At 40.2% G+C, this 15,713-nt stretch overlaps 3 protein-coding genes across 10 annotated transcripts in view; 2 read left to right on the top strand and 1 right to left on the bottom strand.

Moving 5' to 3' along the window:
- The window catches only part of LOC147846232 (uncharacterized), an 849,179-nt gene that overhangs the window by 101,563 nt on the left and 731,903 nt on the right, over positions 1 to 15,713 (top strand). The gene's annotated exons all lie outside the window — the stretch shown is intronic.
- The window catches only part of nmur1b (neuromedin U receptor 1b), a 39,330-nt gene that overhangs the window by 2,128 nt on the left and 21,489 nt on the right, over positions 1 to 15,713 (top strand). The window lies entirely within an intron of this gene.
- LOC147837028 (uncharacterized) overlaps positions 2,272 to 15,713 on the bottom strand; it is an 84,977-nt gene continuing 71,535 nt past the window's right edge. For 7 of the 8 annotated variants that reach the window (XM_087240549.1, XM_087240550.1, XM_087240552.1 and 4 more), the window contains 2 exons: positions 7,303 to 7,414; positions 2,272 to 7,020 (listed from right to left, as the gene is read on the bottom strand). In XM_087240549.1, the coding sequence (XP_087096675.1) occupies positions 6,749 to 7,009 (261 nt within the window). In that variant the 5' untranslated portion in view covers positions 7,010 to 7,020; positions 7,303 to 7,414 and the 3' untranslated portion in view covers positions 2,272 to 6,748. The remainder of the gene's footprint in view (positions 7,021 to 7,302; positions 7,415 to 15,713) is intronic. The other variant, XR_015478304.1, reaches the window with a different exon arrangement.

Genomic DNA, 15,713 nt, shown 5'->3' with positions numbered 1-15,713 from the left:
GAACATGATTACAAGTGTATATGTTACAATATATGAATATATGTACAGGTTGCTATTAATAGTCAGTAGTATGCAGATAAATAAGCATGATTACAAGTGTATATGTATGGTGGGTGTGTACATAATTACAAATGTCCATATGCAGTGGATATGTACAGTTCAATAAGTAAACAGTTCAATGTGGTGCAGTGAATATGTGCAAACTTTAAATGTGCAAATGTTAAACAGTGCAGTTATTGCGAGGAGTTTAAGTTAGAGGAGAGTGGGGGGTGTATTGGGGGGGCAGAAGAGTCAGTGTGGGGCAGAGTTCAGGAGGGAGACAGCTCTGGGGAAAAAGCTGTTCCTCAGTCTGCTGGTCTTTGTCCGGGGGAGCCTGAAGCGCCTGCCGGAGGGCAGGAGAGAAAACAGTCTGTGAGCAGGGTGAGAGGTGTCCTTCAGAATACTGCATGCTCTGTGCAAACAGTGTTTCTTCTGGATGACCTCTATGGCTGGCAGTGTGGTCCCTGTGATGCGTTGGGCAGTTTTCACCACCCGCTGCAGTGCCTTACGCTCAGCAACAGAGCAGCTTCCATACCAGACTTTGACACAGCTGGTCAGGATGCTTTCTATTGTGCAGCGGTAGAAGTTCACCAAGATGGCTGATGAAAGCTGGTTCTTCTTCAGTTGCCTTAAGAAGAATAGGCGCTGGTGAGCCTTCTTGATCAGGCTGGAGGTGTTGGTGGTCCAGGAAAGGTCCTTTGAGATGTGGGTCCCCAAGAACTTAAAGGATGAGACAGGCTCAACAGCCATCCCATTGATGTGGATGGGATCATGCGAGCCTGTTCGTCCCTTTCTGAAGTCCACAATGAGCTCCTTGGTCTTGTTGGTGTTAAGGAGCAGATTATTGTCGGTGCACCAAGTGGCCAGATGCTGTATCTCCTCCCTGTAGGCCGTCTCGTCATTGTTGCTGATTAGACCAATCACTGTGGTGTCATCTGCAAATTTGATGATGGTGTTGGATCTATTAACAGGCCTACAGTCAACGGTAAAAAGGGAGTAGAGGAAGGGGCTCAGCACACAGCCCTGTGGTACACCAGTGTTGAGTGTGACGGTGGTGGAGCAGATGTGACCTGATCTAACATTCTGAGGTCTGTTAGTCAGAAAGTCCATAATCCAGTTGCAGAGTGATGTGTCGATATCCAGGTCTCTTAGTTTGATCAGTTACTTGGAGGGTATGACAGTGTTGAATACTGAGCTGAAGTCCACAAACAGCATTCGTGCATAAGTGTTTTTATTGTCCAGGTGTGTGAGTACAGAGTGCAGTGCTATAGAGACTGCATCATCTGTGCTCCTGTTGCCACGGTAGGCAAACTTATGTGGGTCCAGTGTGGATGGCAGAGAGTCTTTTAGATACAGGTGAAAATACTGCTACAAGACCTGTCTTTTATAAATGATAAAGGCCAGATGACGTTATGGAAAAGTAAAAAAGGGCAGCAGCACTTTTGATGATCCTGCAAAAACGTAAAGCAAAATCAATCCCTGGAATAAAAACTAATCACCTCTCAAACAATTTAATTCATTTAGAAACAAAACACCGCACTGCTGTTTTATATATATATAAAACACAGTTTTTGTTGGTGAAATACAGTTTGTTGTCAATTCACAATTACACTAATGTAAATGAGGAAAACATCATTGTTCTGGATGGTCACTAGTCAAGTGTCCACACAGGTGTGTAAAACACAGTCTTATCTTAACTTTAATAACAAGTGTCTGACTCTGTATAGCTTGAATATCTGATTCCATGACCACACTACTAGCGCTTCCATGGATTTCAGAAAGGTTAACACTGTTCATTCTAACTTTAAGAGGCTACATATTTAAAATAAATAAATAAAATAATCTAATTTAACGTGACTCATGTTAATTAAGTACTTTTAAGCTTAACACGTATAAATCCACGTCTAACTTACAGACAAGATTACATTAGAGAACATGAAAGCTGTAGGTGTTTTTTTAAAAATAATGCTAACGATTAGTTACTGACAATTGGTTTGCATAAAATAAAGTAATCACAAACCGTTATTTTTGGCAAAATCTGCCGAGAGGTGGACACAATCAAATGTGTTAAAGTTAAGCAGAGAACTGAAGAGTAGTCTAGCCTACTTAATAAAATGTTTGTGGTCATATTTTGCGGTCAATTCGTATTACTGTATTTCACTATGCAGCAATGATGGCTTGTCAGTGAGACAATCAATTCTTTTATCAAGTCATTTTGTTCATTTTTTTTTTACGAACAGCTCTCCAGTGACATTTCCTCAATTAAATTATGACGTTACTGTGCGCAGCATCAGTAAAACGTTAAGTATAATTAAAATACTTATTTTTCTAAAACAGTCACTGCTAATTACAAACTTACATTAAAGATAGACTTACAGAAATCCTTTTTTCAATGATAATATGAAGATGTATTAATTCAATTCAGCTTTATTTGTATAGCGCTTTTACAATGTAGATTGTGTCAAAGCAGCTTCACATAAATGGTCATAGTAACTGAAACAGTGTAGTTCAGTTTTTAGTGTTTAAGTTCAGTTCAGTTTAGCTCAGTTCAGTGTGATTTAAAATCATTACTGAGAGTTCAAACACTGAGGAGCAAATTCATCGATGCGTAGCTCTACCAATCCTGAACCATGCGAGCCAGTGGCGACAGCGGAGAGGGAAAAAACTTCACCTGATAGGAGAGTGAAGAAAAAAACCTTGAGAGAACCAGACTCAGTTGGGCACAACCATTTTGATTTCTCCGCTGGCCAAAAGTCTTGTGCAGAGCTTCAGTCACCGCGGTGGAGGCTGGAAGCTGGCCTCAGCGAAGACTCGTCTGTCCCTGGAGCGTCGCTGGAAACAGACTCATGTTCTCCACTCCCCATGACCATCAGCGCAGCAGCAGCTCAGGATATGGTCTGGTCCCGGATATGGAAACCTTGGGATCATCTCGTCGCTGGTCTTGGATCCAATCAATGACTCTGCATAATCTGAGGACCTCAGGATGAGTATCCCCAGTTGAAAATAGAGAATAAAGAGAATAATTAGCATAGCTGCAGTTCATAGTGTATATAAGCAAGATGCAGAAGCCTGTGTGGAACCCGCAAGGTGATGCATTGAGTGTATGCTTTACTAAACAGATAGGTCTTTAATCTAGTTTTGAACTGGGAGAGTGTGTCTGAGCCTACGTTATCAGGAAGGCTATTCCAGATTGTAGGAGCCATAAAGGAGAAGGCTCGACCTCCTTTACTCGATTTTGCTATTCTAGGTACTACCAGAAGCCCTGAGTTTTGAGATCTTAAAGAGCAAGTTGGATTGTAGCGAGACAGAAGGTTGGTTAGATAAACAGGAGCTAGATTATTTAGAGTTTTATAGGTGAGAAGTAATATTTTAAATTCTATACGAAACTTAACAGGCAGCCAGTGTAAGGAGGATAAAATTGGGGTGATATGATAATATTTTCTAGACCTGGTAAGAACTCTGGATACTGTATTTTGTACTAATTGAAGTTTGTTAACAGGGGATGCTGGGCAGCCAGCAAATAGAGCATTACAGTAATCCAGCCTCGAAGTCATAAAAGCATGGACTAGCTTTTCTGCATCTGAGATGGATAGCATATTTCGTAATTTAGCTATATTTCTCAGATGAAAGAAGGCAGTTTTTGTTACATGGGATATATGGTTTTCAAAAGTTAGATTGCTGTCTAATATGACACCCAGATGTTTTATAGTAGAGCTAACGCTAACTTTGTATCCCTCTAATTGTAGATTGAGTTACGAGATCTGCTGTGTACAAGATTTAGGCCCAATAAGTAATAATTCTGTTTTGTCGGAGTTTAAGAGAAGAAAATTGTTGGTCATCCAGTCTTTAATGTCTTTGATACACTCAGTTAGTTTAGACAGTTCAGGCGTCTCGTCAGGTTTAGTTGAAATATATAATTGAGTATCATCTGCATAGCAGTGAAAGCTGATCCCATGTCTTCTAATAATGTCTCCCAGTGGTAGCATGTAAATTGTAAACAGCAAAGGGCCTAAAACTGATCCTTGAGGCACCCCATACTTTACTGGGCTGACTTGTGAAGGCTGTCCATTAATATTCACAAACTGGTAACGGTCAGTTAAGTATGACTTAAACCATTGTAGAGCCTGTCACTGGACACCTGTAGACTTTAAGCGATTTATGAGGATATTGTGGTCAATGGTGTCAAATACCGCACTAAGATCGAGTAAAACTAATAGCGAGATGCACCCTTGGTCAGCAGCTAAGAGTAAATCATTGGTTATTTTCACTAATGCGGTTTCTGTACTGTGATGAGCCCTGAAACCTGACTGAAACACTTCAAAAATATTGTCCGTCTGCAGAAAGCAGCATAATTGAGTAGAAACAAATTTTTCTAGTATTTTAGACATAAATGGAAGATTTGAAATAGGCCTATAGTTAGCTAAGTTGTTGGGGTCCAGTTGAAGTTTCTTAATAATAGGCTTAATACCAGCTAGCTTGTAAGAGTTTGGAACATGGCCTATAGATAAAGAAGAGTTGATAATGTTAAGAAGAGGTTCTCCTGAAGCAGGTAGCAGCTCTTTCAGTAATTTTGTTGGAATTGAGTCCAGCATACCCGTAGCTGGTTTAGAGCTATTTATAATTTTATCTAGCTCTTCCTGTTCTATGATTTTGAAGCAGTGTAGGTTATTATTATGATTCAATTAAATATTTACAGGATTTGAAGTATAAGCTGGTGCAGAAACTTTGGCATCTCCTATTTTTTGTCTAAAGCTTTCTATTTTATCACTGAAAAAATTCATGAAGTCATCACTACTAATTTGCGGTGGAACAATTTGATCCAAGGATGACTGATTATTTGCTTATTTAGAGATGGTGTTAAATAAAAATCTAGGATTGTTATGATTATTTTCTATTAGTTTACGCAAGTGCTCGGTCCTGGCAGATTTTAGAGCCCTTTTATAGCTGGACAAACTGTCTTTGTACGCAATTATAAAGACCTCTAAATTAGTTTTTTACCATTTACGTTCCAGGGCGCAGGTTGCTGTTTTGAGCGCACGAGTATGACTATTATACCAGGGAGTAATTTTAATCTCACTAGCCTTTTTTAATTTGATGGGTGCCACAGTATTTAGTGTGCTAGTAAAAATGGCATCCATACTGCAGGTTACTACATCAAGGTCAATTGAGTTTGTGGGTGCATTACGAAATAGAGAAAGATCAGGAAAGTTGTTTATAAACTCATCTTTGGTTGACGGAACAATAGTTATACTAGGGCGGAGTATTGGAGGGGGTTTGCTAATTTCAGGTAAACACAGCTTATATAGTAAGAGGTAGTGGTCTGTAATATTATCACTTTGTGGTATAATGTCTACATCAATAACCTCAATTCCATAAGACAGTATTAGATCTAATGTATGCTTTAAGCGATGGGTTGGACCTACAACGTTTTGCTTTATCCCAAGTGAGTGTATTAAATCCATAAACGCGAGCCCTAATGTATCGTTAGCGTCATCTATGTGGATGTTAAATTAGCAATTAGCATTTAATCAGTTTTGACTAGTTAGTCAGAAATAAAATCAGAAAACTCTTTTAGAAATTTGACGTAGGGTCCTAGCGGTCTATATATGGTGATTAAAGCGAGAGATAACATAGGTTTTTGCATAGTATCTGGAAAATGAACATTATGCGCTAATACTTCAAAGGAGCTAAACATAAGTCCGTTTCTCTGATTAACATTAAGGAAATCACTAAAGATTGATGCAACTCCACCACCACGACCAGTTTGACGAGCCTCATGTTTATATAAGAATCCTGGAGGAGTTGCTTCATTTAAGCTAATATAGTCATTTTGTTTCAGCCAGGTTTCAGTGAGACAGAGTGCATTAAGATTGTTATCTGTTATTATTTCATTTATGATAAGTGCTTTAGGTGCAAGTGACCTGATGTTTAGGAGACCAAGCTTTACAAAATTTGTATTTTCACTTTTTACCGGTTTTTCTGGTTTGATTCTTAATAGATGTTTTCTGGAGCACACAGTACGTTTATTTCTTAATCTAATAATACAAGGAACAGACACAGTCTCTATAGGATTCGCCAGATATGCATTACTGATGTTTAAGTGAGACGAACAAGAGTCTATGTGGCTATAATAATAAATAAATAAATAATTTTGTGAATTTTTATCTGCTTGTCAGATGGTGCGAAGTAATCTGGAGATGTTGTCTGACAGGAGTTCAGCTCCGGCTCGACTGGGGTGCAGGCCATCAGCACGGAAGAGCCTAGGACACTCCCAGAAAAGATTCCAGTTATTAGCAAAGAGCAATTTCTGTTCTTTACACCATGTTAATAGCCATTCATTCAGAGCAAAAAGTCTACTGAACCTTTAATTTCCTCGGCGGTAGGTAGGAAGCGGCCCAGAAATGATGATCTGCGTGGCAGGCGAGGTGCGTCGAACCGTCTCGATCAGGTTGGCACCAGGGCTCTCGGCAGCGCCCAGGATAGTTGGAATCTGTGTAGAAATATTTCTTACACGGGCACCAGGAAAGCAGAAAGTACGTACTTTATTACCTTTGGAGGAGGCGGCATGGACGTGACGAACGATCGAGTCACCGATGATGGCCACATCGGAACTCGTCTCGTGGAGAGGGGAGAAGCGGTTCTCAGTGGAGATCTCGAACACGGGAGGAGGAGACGTTCTGTCCAGGGATCTGGCAAGCACCTTACGCGGCTACACCCAGGCGCCGTGGTAGCCGGGTGTCGGCGTGAACGACGGCTGGCCGTGCCGCGCCCCGGGTGCACTGGGCCTGGACAGAGAAGGATGCGGGGTTGAGGTAGAGGGAGTGATGTGGTTGTAATTTCCACTTACCTTAGATGATGAGGCGGCCTTAGCGTTAGGCACAACAAGCAGAGCCCGTTGTTCCTGCAGCCGCGTCCGCCTCACCGTAAGAGTGCAGATCTGGGACTCCATTTCTTCCAGCTCCAGCTCCATCGATGCTTCTCCTGCACACAAGGACAGAGACACAAGCGACATTTTACAGGGTAAAGAGCAAGGCCAGTAAGTCAAAAGTGTATGGTAAAAGAGGTCGGTAGCTTTAGCTGACCAGCGACGCTAGCAGGCTAAAGCTACAAACAACAGGCGGATGCTCGAGGGACAGCACATTTTAAAGCAGTTTTGTTTGTATAAATGTATAAAGGGTTTGTTCACCCTAAGTAGGAGAGACAAATATTTAGCGAATGAGGAAGAATTTTATGATTAAGATCTAAATTGCGAGTGTTACTCACTGTTGTCGAAGCACTTCCAGGTAGTCAGAGATGTAGACAGGACAGAATATGTGCTATCAAATGAGCTCTTGTGCAGCCTTTGTTGGACATCAAGGTAATATGTTCACCCACACTGTAAAAAAATAGAAAATCTGTTATTTTACAGGTTTTTTTTTTCCAGCAGCTAGGTAACAGAGTCAGTTGGTTAAGTCAAGTTGTTTAAAATGATTTTATTAATTAAATACATGCTTACCCACATATAGATGTAAAAAGTAACCAAAAGAAACAATTTACTAAAATATGAGAGATACTAAGCATGTTTAGTCTACAGAGAGAAGAAAACATTTACTTTAAGCATTGATCCTAATGAATCTATTTCTGAACTACATCCAGCCTTGACTCGGAAACAGCATATTTGAGCTTTTAGACCAGGGGTGCTCAACCTTGTTCCTAGAGATCTACCTTCCTGCAGAGCTCACCTCCAACCTTGATCAAACACACCTGTCTTTAATTACCAAGTGCTCCTTCAGATCCTATTTAGTTGGTTTTGTTGCTTTTGATCAGGGTTGGAGCTAAACTCAAAATTGCTAAAATTGCAGGAAAGTAAATCTCCAGGACAGGGTTGAGCACCCCGTTTAAGATAAGTAAAATAAGACCAACAATTTATAGATATTTTATGTTCAATCTTTTGTTGGTAAATTTAAATGACTTCTATTCAGTATATACATAAAACAAAATTAGAATAAGAATTTTAAAAAAAATAACTCTCTCAAATAAAATACTTATCTAAATAAAGCAGGTGCTTTTACCTAAAGGTTCCCTCCCTCAGTTAGTTTAGCTGCAGATCCCTCCAATTACTACTTTAAGAGTAACTGGTGTCGCATTCCAGGTCCATCACAATCTGAGCTAGAAGGACTATATGACAAGACAAATATAAATAAAAGTCTCAGAATAAAATATTTAAAAGGGTATTTTGATATTTTTATTAGATATTTTGAAGAAGTATTTAGAAACCAGTGACTACTGACATCCATATTTAAACCAAATTTCTTCAAAAAATATCTGGGTTTGTGTTCAACAGAAAAAAAAAAAACTAACTATTTTGAAATAAGTGGAGGATGTCAAAGACGTCATTATTTTCATTTTTGGGTGAACTATACCTTCAATTCAAGTGTCAAGCATTAGTCATAAAACTGATGTATGATGTTTTTTTTTTTCAGGTAACATTACTATGGTCAAAACTCACTCAAGATAAACTCTTTAATACTCTTTAAACTATTTAATACCTTGCAAACACTGCAATGAACGCCTGGCATATGTTATTTCTAGTTTAAAATACAGCACTCAAACCATTTGTTAACCAATAGTGTGACATAAGAACCTACAGCTAAAGTTACTTGGTTAATTATTTTAAATTAAACACACTACACATAAATTTATACAAAACAATCCTTTAACGGACAGAATTTAGCTTTTAAACAATTACCGACAGCGGTGCAATTCCCAGAGGGGACAGGGGGACATGTCCCTCTCACTTTGTTTTTAGATATACTTCATGCTATAATTTCCCCTCGAGAGTCGAAAAAAGTTATTTTTCAACTCATGATGACGCAAATTTAAATTCGCCGTCACATCACTCGTAAATGTATATAACTAAACTTTCTTTGAACACTGAATGAAAACCAACTGGTACATTAGGCTACAGAGGCACGATTCACCATAGATTGTGGTTTCGTTTTCTATGACAATGTAGGCTAGTTCAGGTTTAAATAGGTATATTCAAAATCTGAATTGATGAGAGGCATTTGTATATAATTCTGTTTTCGCATAGTCATCTGCAGCATGCAATCTCCATTTCGCCTGCATCTTTAACAAAAAAAAAAAACTTTACACCAAGAAGAGGGGCTGCATACAAATAGGCCTAATTACATATTTTAAGGCATTTAGAATCACATTTTAACTGGTTTTTGTTTCACAAAAAATCTCAATAAAATGCCCAATTTTCTTTCAAATGTAGCCTAATTTAAAAAAATAAAATAAAACTTACATAAGTGAATATATGAAATGTTGATGTAAACAACAAATAAGATTTTGACAATTAACAAATAAGATTTGTTAAAACAAATAATTGGTGAAATTTGCAAATAAAAGGTGAAAGTCAGCCTGTGATGTCAGGTTTTCAGTGTGCATGTGCATGAGTGAATTTGCAGCAGATGTCTCATAAGCACAGCTAGTTGATGAACAATATTTAGTTAACCCTCTGCCTATTACAAGATAGAAAAATAAAACACTTTAATGATAACATCAATATTGTTTTGCCTTTAAAATGATAGTAGAATATAAGCCCATGCTAAATGTTAACCGACTTCCACAGTAATAGCTTATTTAATTATTTAAACAAATCCTGACAATAAGTTCTGGCCTTTTGTTTAGAAGCAAGAGAATATGTCTTGAATAACTCACCTCAAATGTTTCGTTGCTTTTGTTGAAACCTGAACAAAAAATACACTAAATAGGCCTATAAAACTTATACCAAACAAAAATTGTTTAAAAAAAAAAAAAAGGATTTTTCCAACAAACCAAATGGGTTTTTAAAAAGTAAAAACTGACTGGCTACTTTTCTTTTAGCATACTCCCGTACCGTATAACACATCCTTATGGCGATTAAAAAAAATAAAGAACTCTAGCAGGCCTAATATTTAAATTACATAAAAAGTAGCCTTGACTACCTTTACGAGTACCTTTGAAGGGAAGGGTAGGCTACAATGCAAGTGGAAGAGGATCTCACTTTTTACTTATGTTTGCAAGTCTATATTTATTTTATTTTTAGGCATTTAATATAATAATTTTAAGAAAAATTAATGATTTAGAGAGATAAATTGTCCCAATGAAATAGTATAAAAATAATTTAGCAAGCTGAGGTAGTATGAAATCCTAAAGACCCTGGATATAAAGCCCGCTCCCACCACTGATAGTGATAGTGACACCTGTGCCCACCGCACACTTCAACAACAAATCGGATGCTGTGTTGTAGGCAGCCATGAAAAGGCAGCTCAATTTGCTGAATTTTTTTCAGATATCCGAAAATAAGGAAGCGTAATGATGTAAGTAATAAATTTCTGATCTTTTTTTTGCTCATACAGTAAGTCATTAATGCCCTAAATAATTACATATTAAAACAATTTGCCACAATGGCTAATGTTAACCTAACTAGCGGGAAATTAATGCTAACTTGAGGCTTACTCTATCAGTAAATACTGCACTTCCTGCGTTGCTGAAAATTTTTAGACTGGTTATGTCGGCCCTGAATAGTCAGAAGCCTTTATTTGTCACTACAGTTTCATATAGCGAAGTTGGACCCCCCAGACCATACACAAAACATCACACTTTTCAGGGGAGACAGATCATAGGAGGTAGCATTTAGAAACGAAGAAAGATACATTTGGACAGTTCCAAAACACCCCCTCAGCTTGCCCTTGATTAGGACAAAGTGAGAAAAGGGAGAAAAAACAGCCCTATCTTAGCATAAGCACACCGGCAAGACACAACATAGACAAAGGGGATGGAAACAGGGGTAATGGAAAACAGTCCGTTGAGTGCGGGCAGCCAACCGGTCCAGCAGCCATTTCAAGGCGCAAGTCACAGTCCCACCCATGCCCCATGTGGGTAAAAGCACACAAAGGCATATGGATGGGGATCGGTGGTGAATGTTTATCTGTAGATATGTTTGTGTGTGTGTGTGTGAGCCTGCATAGTCCAGAGTCCCGCAGGTGTCCTTGACAGGGGCAGGAATTTCAGAGCGTCCGCTTATCTTGCTTATCCCAGGGAGTTGTTTACTTCCAGCCGAGGCCGTCTGGCAGGAGTCTGGCAGGCCCCTCAGACTTCCTACCGCGGCACTGGCCGCATTTCCACTATAGCGCCTAAAGCTAGCGACCCAGGGCAAGCCAGGGCTAGTTACGTTTCCACCGCGAGCGGCTTCTTTCTTTTTTTTTGTTTTGTTTTGGAGATAATACACAATATTAATACATCAGAAATACATAAAACTTAACAAATTAAGTGTCCATTTTTGCAGACTCAAAACAATAGTGCCAGATCTTGATAAAATAGCCTAAGCTATATTGAAATATAATTTAAAGAATTACAAATATCCGATACAATAACACCGCATTAAATAAATAAACCCATTTAAAACAAACAAAAGCTAGCTATAACAATTTAGATATGTAGGCCTACATAAACCATATTAGGCCATATTAAACTTTAATTTTACAAAGGCCAATCTGAAAAAAAAAAAGATTTTAGATATTTTCTAAAAACAATAAACACTGGAGAAGGTTTGAAATATTATTTATAAAGTATTTGGATACGATGATATTAATTAAATTGTCTTGTTGTCAAGTTGTCTTAATTTTAATGCTCTCGTGATGATGTGATGGTGTGCTTTATCTGCCTGATTCGCATTGAAGTGGGCGGGTTGTGTGACATTTGATTTGAAGGATGTTCTGGGGGCGAGGTTTGCGTGATGCGCTGCGAGCTACTAGCCCGACAGTGGAAACGCGACATGATTTCGGCTTCACTGCTCAACTTCCCAGGCGAATGATAACAGGTTATAAAATCCCTCCCCTGTCGTCCAAAGCCACGCCTTCTGAAATCACTAACGTGCTGACAGATGACAGAGGCCCAATACCTAAGCTACCTTAATATCTATTAATAAGGGGCAAATTTGGAGTTTATTGAAGCAAAAGTCATAGTTAATTGTTTGCTAATAGTGAGAAGTGAATCTTTCTAGCGCTATTAATTTATTTGGTGTAATTCACAGATAAAGTACAGTATATCGTAGGCCTACTATAATCGCAAAAAAATGAATAAAATTCGCAATGTCAGATTTTTTTATATAAAATTTTTGGCTATTGCTAAGAATATACTTGCCAACATAATACTGGCTTTGTGCTCCAGTTTCACAAATATGGTTATTTTATTGGCTTGTTTTTTTTAATTGCGTGGTGAAGGTCAAGTCGAGTCGGCTCGGTTCTATGAATCGGTGCCCTTAGTGTACAGCAAAGAGTCAAATCCGCCCATAACCGATTCTTATTTATGTAATATTGTAAGACACAACAATATGATTCATTACCATTTTGTTATACTGCTCGGCCACACGCATTTATACACCAATTGCATATTGCTGAATGTGCTTGTGAACATGTGTGATAAAATAATTCCTGATCAAATGGTTCAATTCGGTTCAATCTGATTCAGTGTCACTCGAGTGCTGAACCGAACTAGTGCAAACGTAATATTGATTACAATATAATAATATTGTTTTTTTTTCACTTTTCCAGCAAAAATATTACATATATCTGACTTTAACAATAAGAATGAAGTTTGCTTAAAAAGTTTTTAATTTTTCAATTTAACATCATAAAAACGGTGGACCAATTGGAGCAGTTTTGAGGCCGACCGTAACTTGACGTAGGAGTGCGGTCCCCCTGGCCACCAATATTGATTGACAGCTGAGTATAAACATGTCTCTGTAGTAATGCCTATAATCAAATCATCAAGACAGGATGTGCGCAAAGGAACCTGGAATAAAAGATCTGTTCAGTTTGCTAGGATCATCAATCATCATCAAATGTGATCGAGTGAGTTTTACAAGTTTAAAATGTTTTGAAGACAGTGCATGTTTGTAATGAATTACAGCGATTTACTTCAGATTTACCTTATCAACACAGCTGCGTCAGACCAATTATAAAAGAAGATGCTTTAATCTCGGTTTATGGACATTAAATCGGGTTTATTTTGTACATTAACACAACAGATATCCATACAGCAGTGGATGTTAACCTGTATCTTGTCAAATTTGCATCCAAAAAGAGTACAAAGCTATACGCCCACGCCGTCTGTGTGTGTGTGCGTGTGTAGCACTCATGTCAATAATGTACACTTTATGCTAATTTTAACTATAGGCCAGTAGGTTTGTCTTAGGAGATGCAATTAGACAACTTAAACTTGTATGAATAAATCTGTATTGAAATTTGTGTTGAATTCTTGGAATTAAATGAAAATACAATGTGTAATTAATTTACAATTGTGTCATTTTGTGAATTAAATCACAATAATGTGCAGTTTCTAAGCAATAAACATGAATTATTCATTGACAACTACTGGGTGCACCCACCACTATAACACTACGATAACAGATTGACAGAAGGAACTTAAAACATCAAAACAGTTCAAATATACCTTTTACAACTTTAATGTGTTTAAAAATTAACCAAAAAATAAACCAAAAGAAACAAACGGCAGCTCCTCACGGAGACTGCCGTCAAACTGAAAGCAAAAGTAAAATATGTCCGGTTCCGGTCCTCTCTCGGCTTCCTCTGCCCTCGTTCCTCCTTTTATGATCCAGAGCTCCTTCCGTGGGATCCGAGGCAGGTGCGCACCGCAGGTGTATACACTTACGCGGTGGCCTCACCCCGTTCCCACGGCTCTCGGCCACGCCCCCTCACCACAAAAGCCTTCAAGTTCAGGGCTTAAACCCAAAAGACGACGATATGATGATCAGTATTTGAGTTTAGGATTTACGTGGACAGGACCAGCTGATGAACCACGACCTTTATGTGTGGTTTGTCAAAATATTTTGGCTAATGACAGCATGAGACCCGCTAAACGCTAAACAAAACGACTGTTTTGACTGGGATGGACAGTTCTTGGATCTGTTCTATTCATATTGAACCATCATCCTAGTTTTAAAAACGTTATATTAAAATACTTATTATTACTCTGTAAATAATTGCACTTTCATGCAAATGATGATAAAAGTGAATTAACTGTCTGACATCTGTCTCTGTCTTTATATATACTGTATATATATATATATATATGTGTGTGTGTGTGTGTGTGTGCGCGTGTGTGTGTGCGTGTGTGTGTGTGTGTGTGTGTGTGTGTGTGTGAGTGCGTGCGTGTTTGGGAGGAGGGGGGCGCCAATGGTTACTTTATGTCAAAAGAGAGGCCCACTGTCTTAGACTTTGAAAAACGCTGGTCTAACCAGATGGTAGCTCTCACGCTCGCTGACACCGGAGATCAGATGTCCTCCGCAGCATCGGAGGGTGGGCTTTCACTGTCCGACGAAGATCCGGACCCGCTCGCCCCCTCCGGGCAGGTGAGCGCCGTCAAATCGGATACTGAACCGGACATGTTAGCCGTGCTTTATCGGGCTGCTTCGGCCGTGGGGTTGGAGCTGGTTCATCCCCCAGCTCCGCGGCCGGACCGACTAGATGGATGCTACGTAGAGGACCAGAAGGCGAAGCCTTCGAAGCCTCTCGTCCCCTTCTTCTCGGAAGTGCACAGTAGGCTCACGCAGTCTTGGAGGGCACCTTTCTCTACCCGTGCTGCGTGTCCCTCCGCTCTCACCGCCCTTGACGGCGGAGCTGCCAGGTGGTACGAGGCGATCCCGTCAGTGGAGCGCGCTATCGCGGTCAATCTTTGTCCGCGTGGCACCTCTACGTGGCGGGGTTTGCCCCGCCTCCCGTCCAAAGCCTGTAAGTTGTCTGCCTCCCTCGCAGCCAGAGCTTATAAGGCTGCGGGCCAGGCTGCTTCTGCTTTGCACTCGATGGCCACCTACCATCGCTACCAAGCGCAGGCGTGGCCGAGCTGCACGAGGGTGGGTCTAACCCAGGCTTACTACATGAGCTGCGCACCGCGACCGACTATGCTCTTCAAACTACTAAGTCCGCCACGTGTGCGCTGGGGAGGACAATGTCCACACTTGTGGTTCAGGAAGTGTGACAAAGTTCGCTTTCTTGACCCATCCATATCCCAGGCTGGCCTGTTCGGCGACACCCTCTGTGAATACACCCAGGAATTCAAGGCGGTGAAAGAGCAGTTGGATGCGATGGGCAATGTCATCTATCGGCGTGGCCGTAAGCCCGCTCCACCCGCCGAGCCATCCACCTCCGCTGCTCCTCGCCGAGGACGCCCCCCACCCTGCCTGCCGCCCCCGGCGCGGCGTACACCTCGAAAGCAGGCAGCCTCCCCTGCCCAGGGCGGCGTTAAGTAAACGGACCGCGAAGCGTCCCTGAGACAGGCCATCCGGAGAAGAGGTGTCAGAGGTCTGAGTGAGAGAGAAGATGGTTCAGACACAGATGCAGGTCTCAGCAAAGTTTATTGAAGCCCACAAACTCAAGGGGCAAAAAATAGTCAACAAAACAATCTTCAAAAAAGGAAACTAAAAATTCCTCCGTAATGGAGTTGGCAAAAAAGCCCAAAGTTCACAAAAACTCAAAACTGAGAAATAAAGTCTCCAAAAACGATTAAATAAAACTACTCCGGAGAGGTTAGATGAACAGTCTTCAAGAGGGTGCAATACCCTGATACCCGACAGGGGGCGATGAATCCGGCCGCCGCTGACTGGGACAGAATGGCCACGAGGAAGA

This window comes from Danio rerio, chromosome 2, assembly GCF_052040795.2.
Source record: "Danio rerio strain M-AB ecotype USA chromosome 2, GRCz13ab, whole genome shotgun sequence".
NCBI lineage: Eukaryota > Metazoa > Chordata > Actinopteri > Cypriniformes > Danionidae > Danio > Danio rerio.
This window is presented reverse-complemented; position numbering and strand designations above follow the sequence as displayed.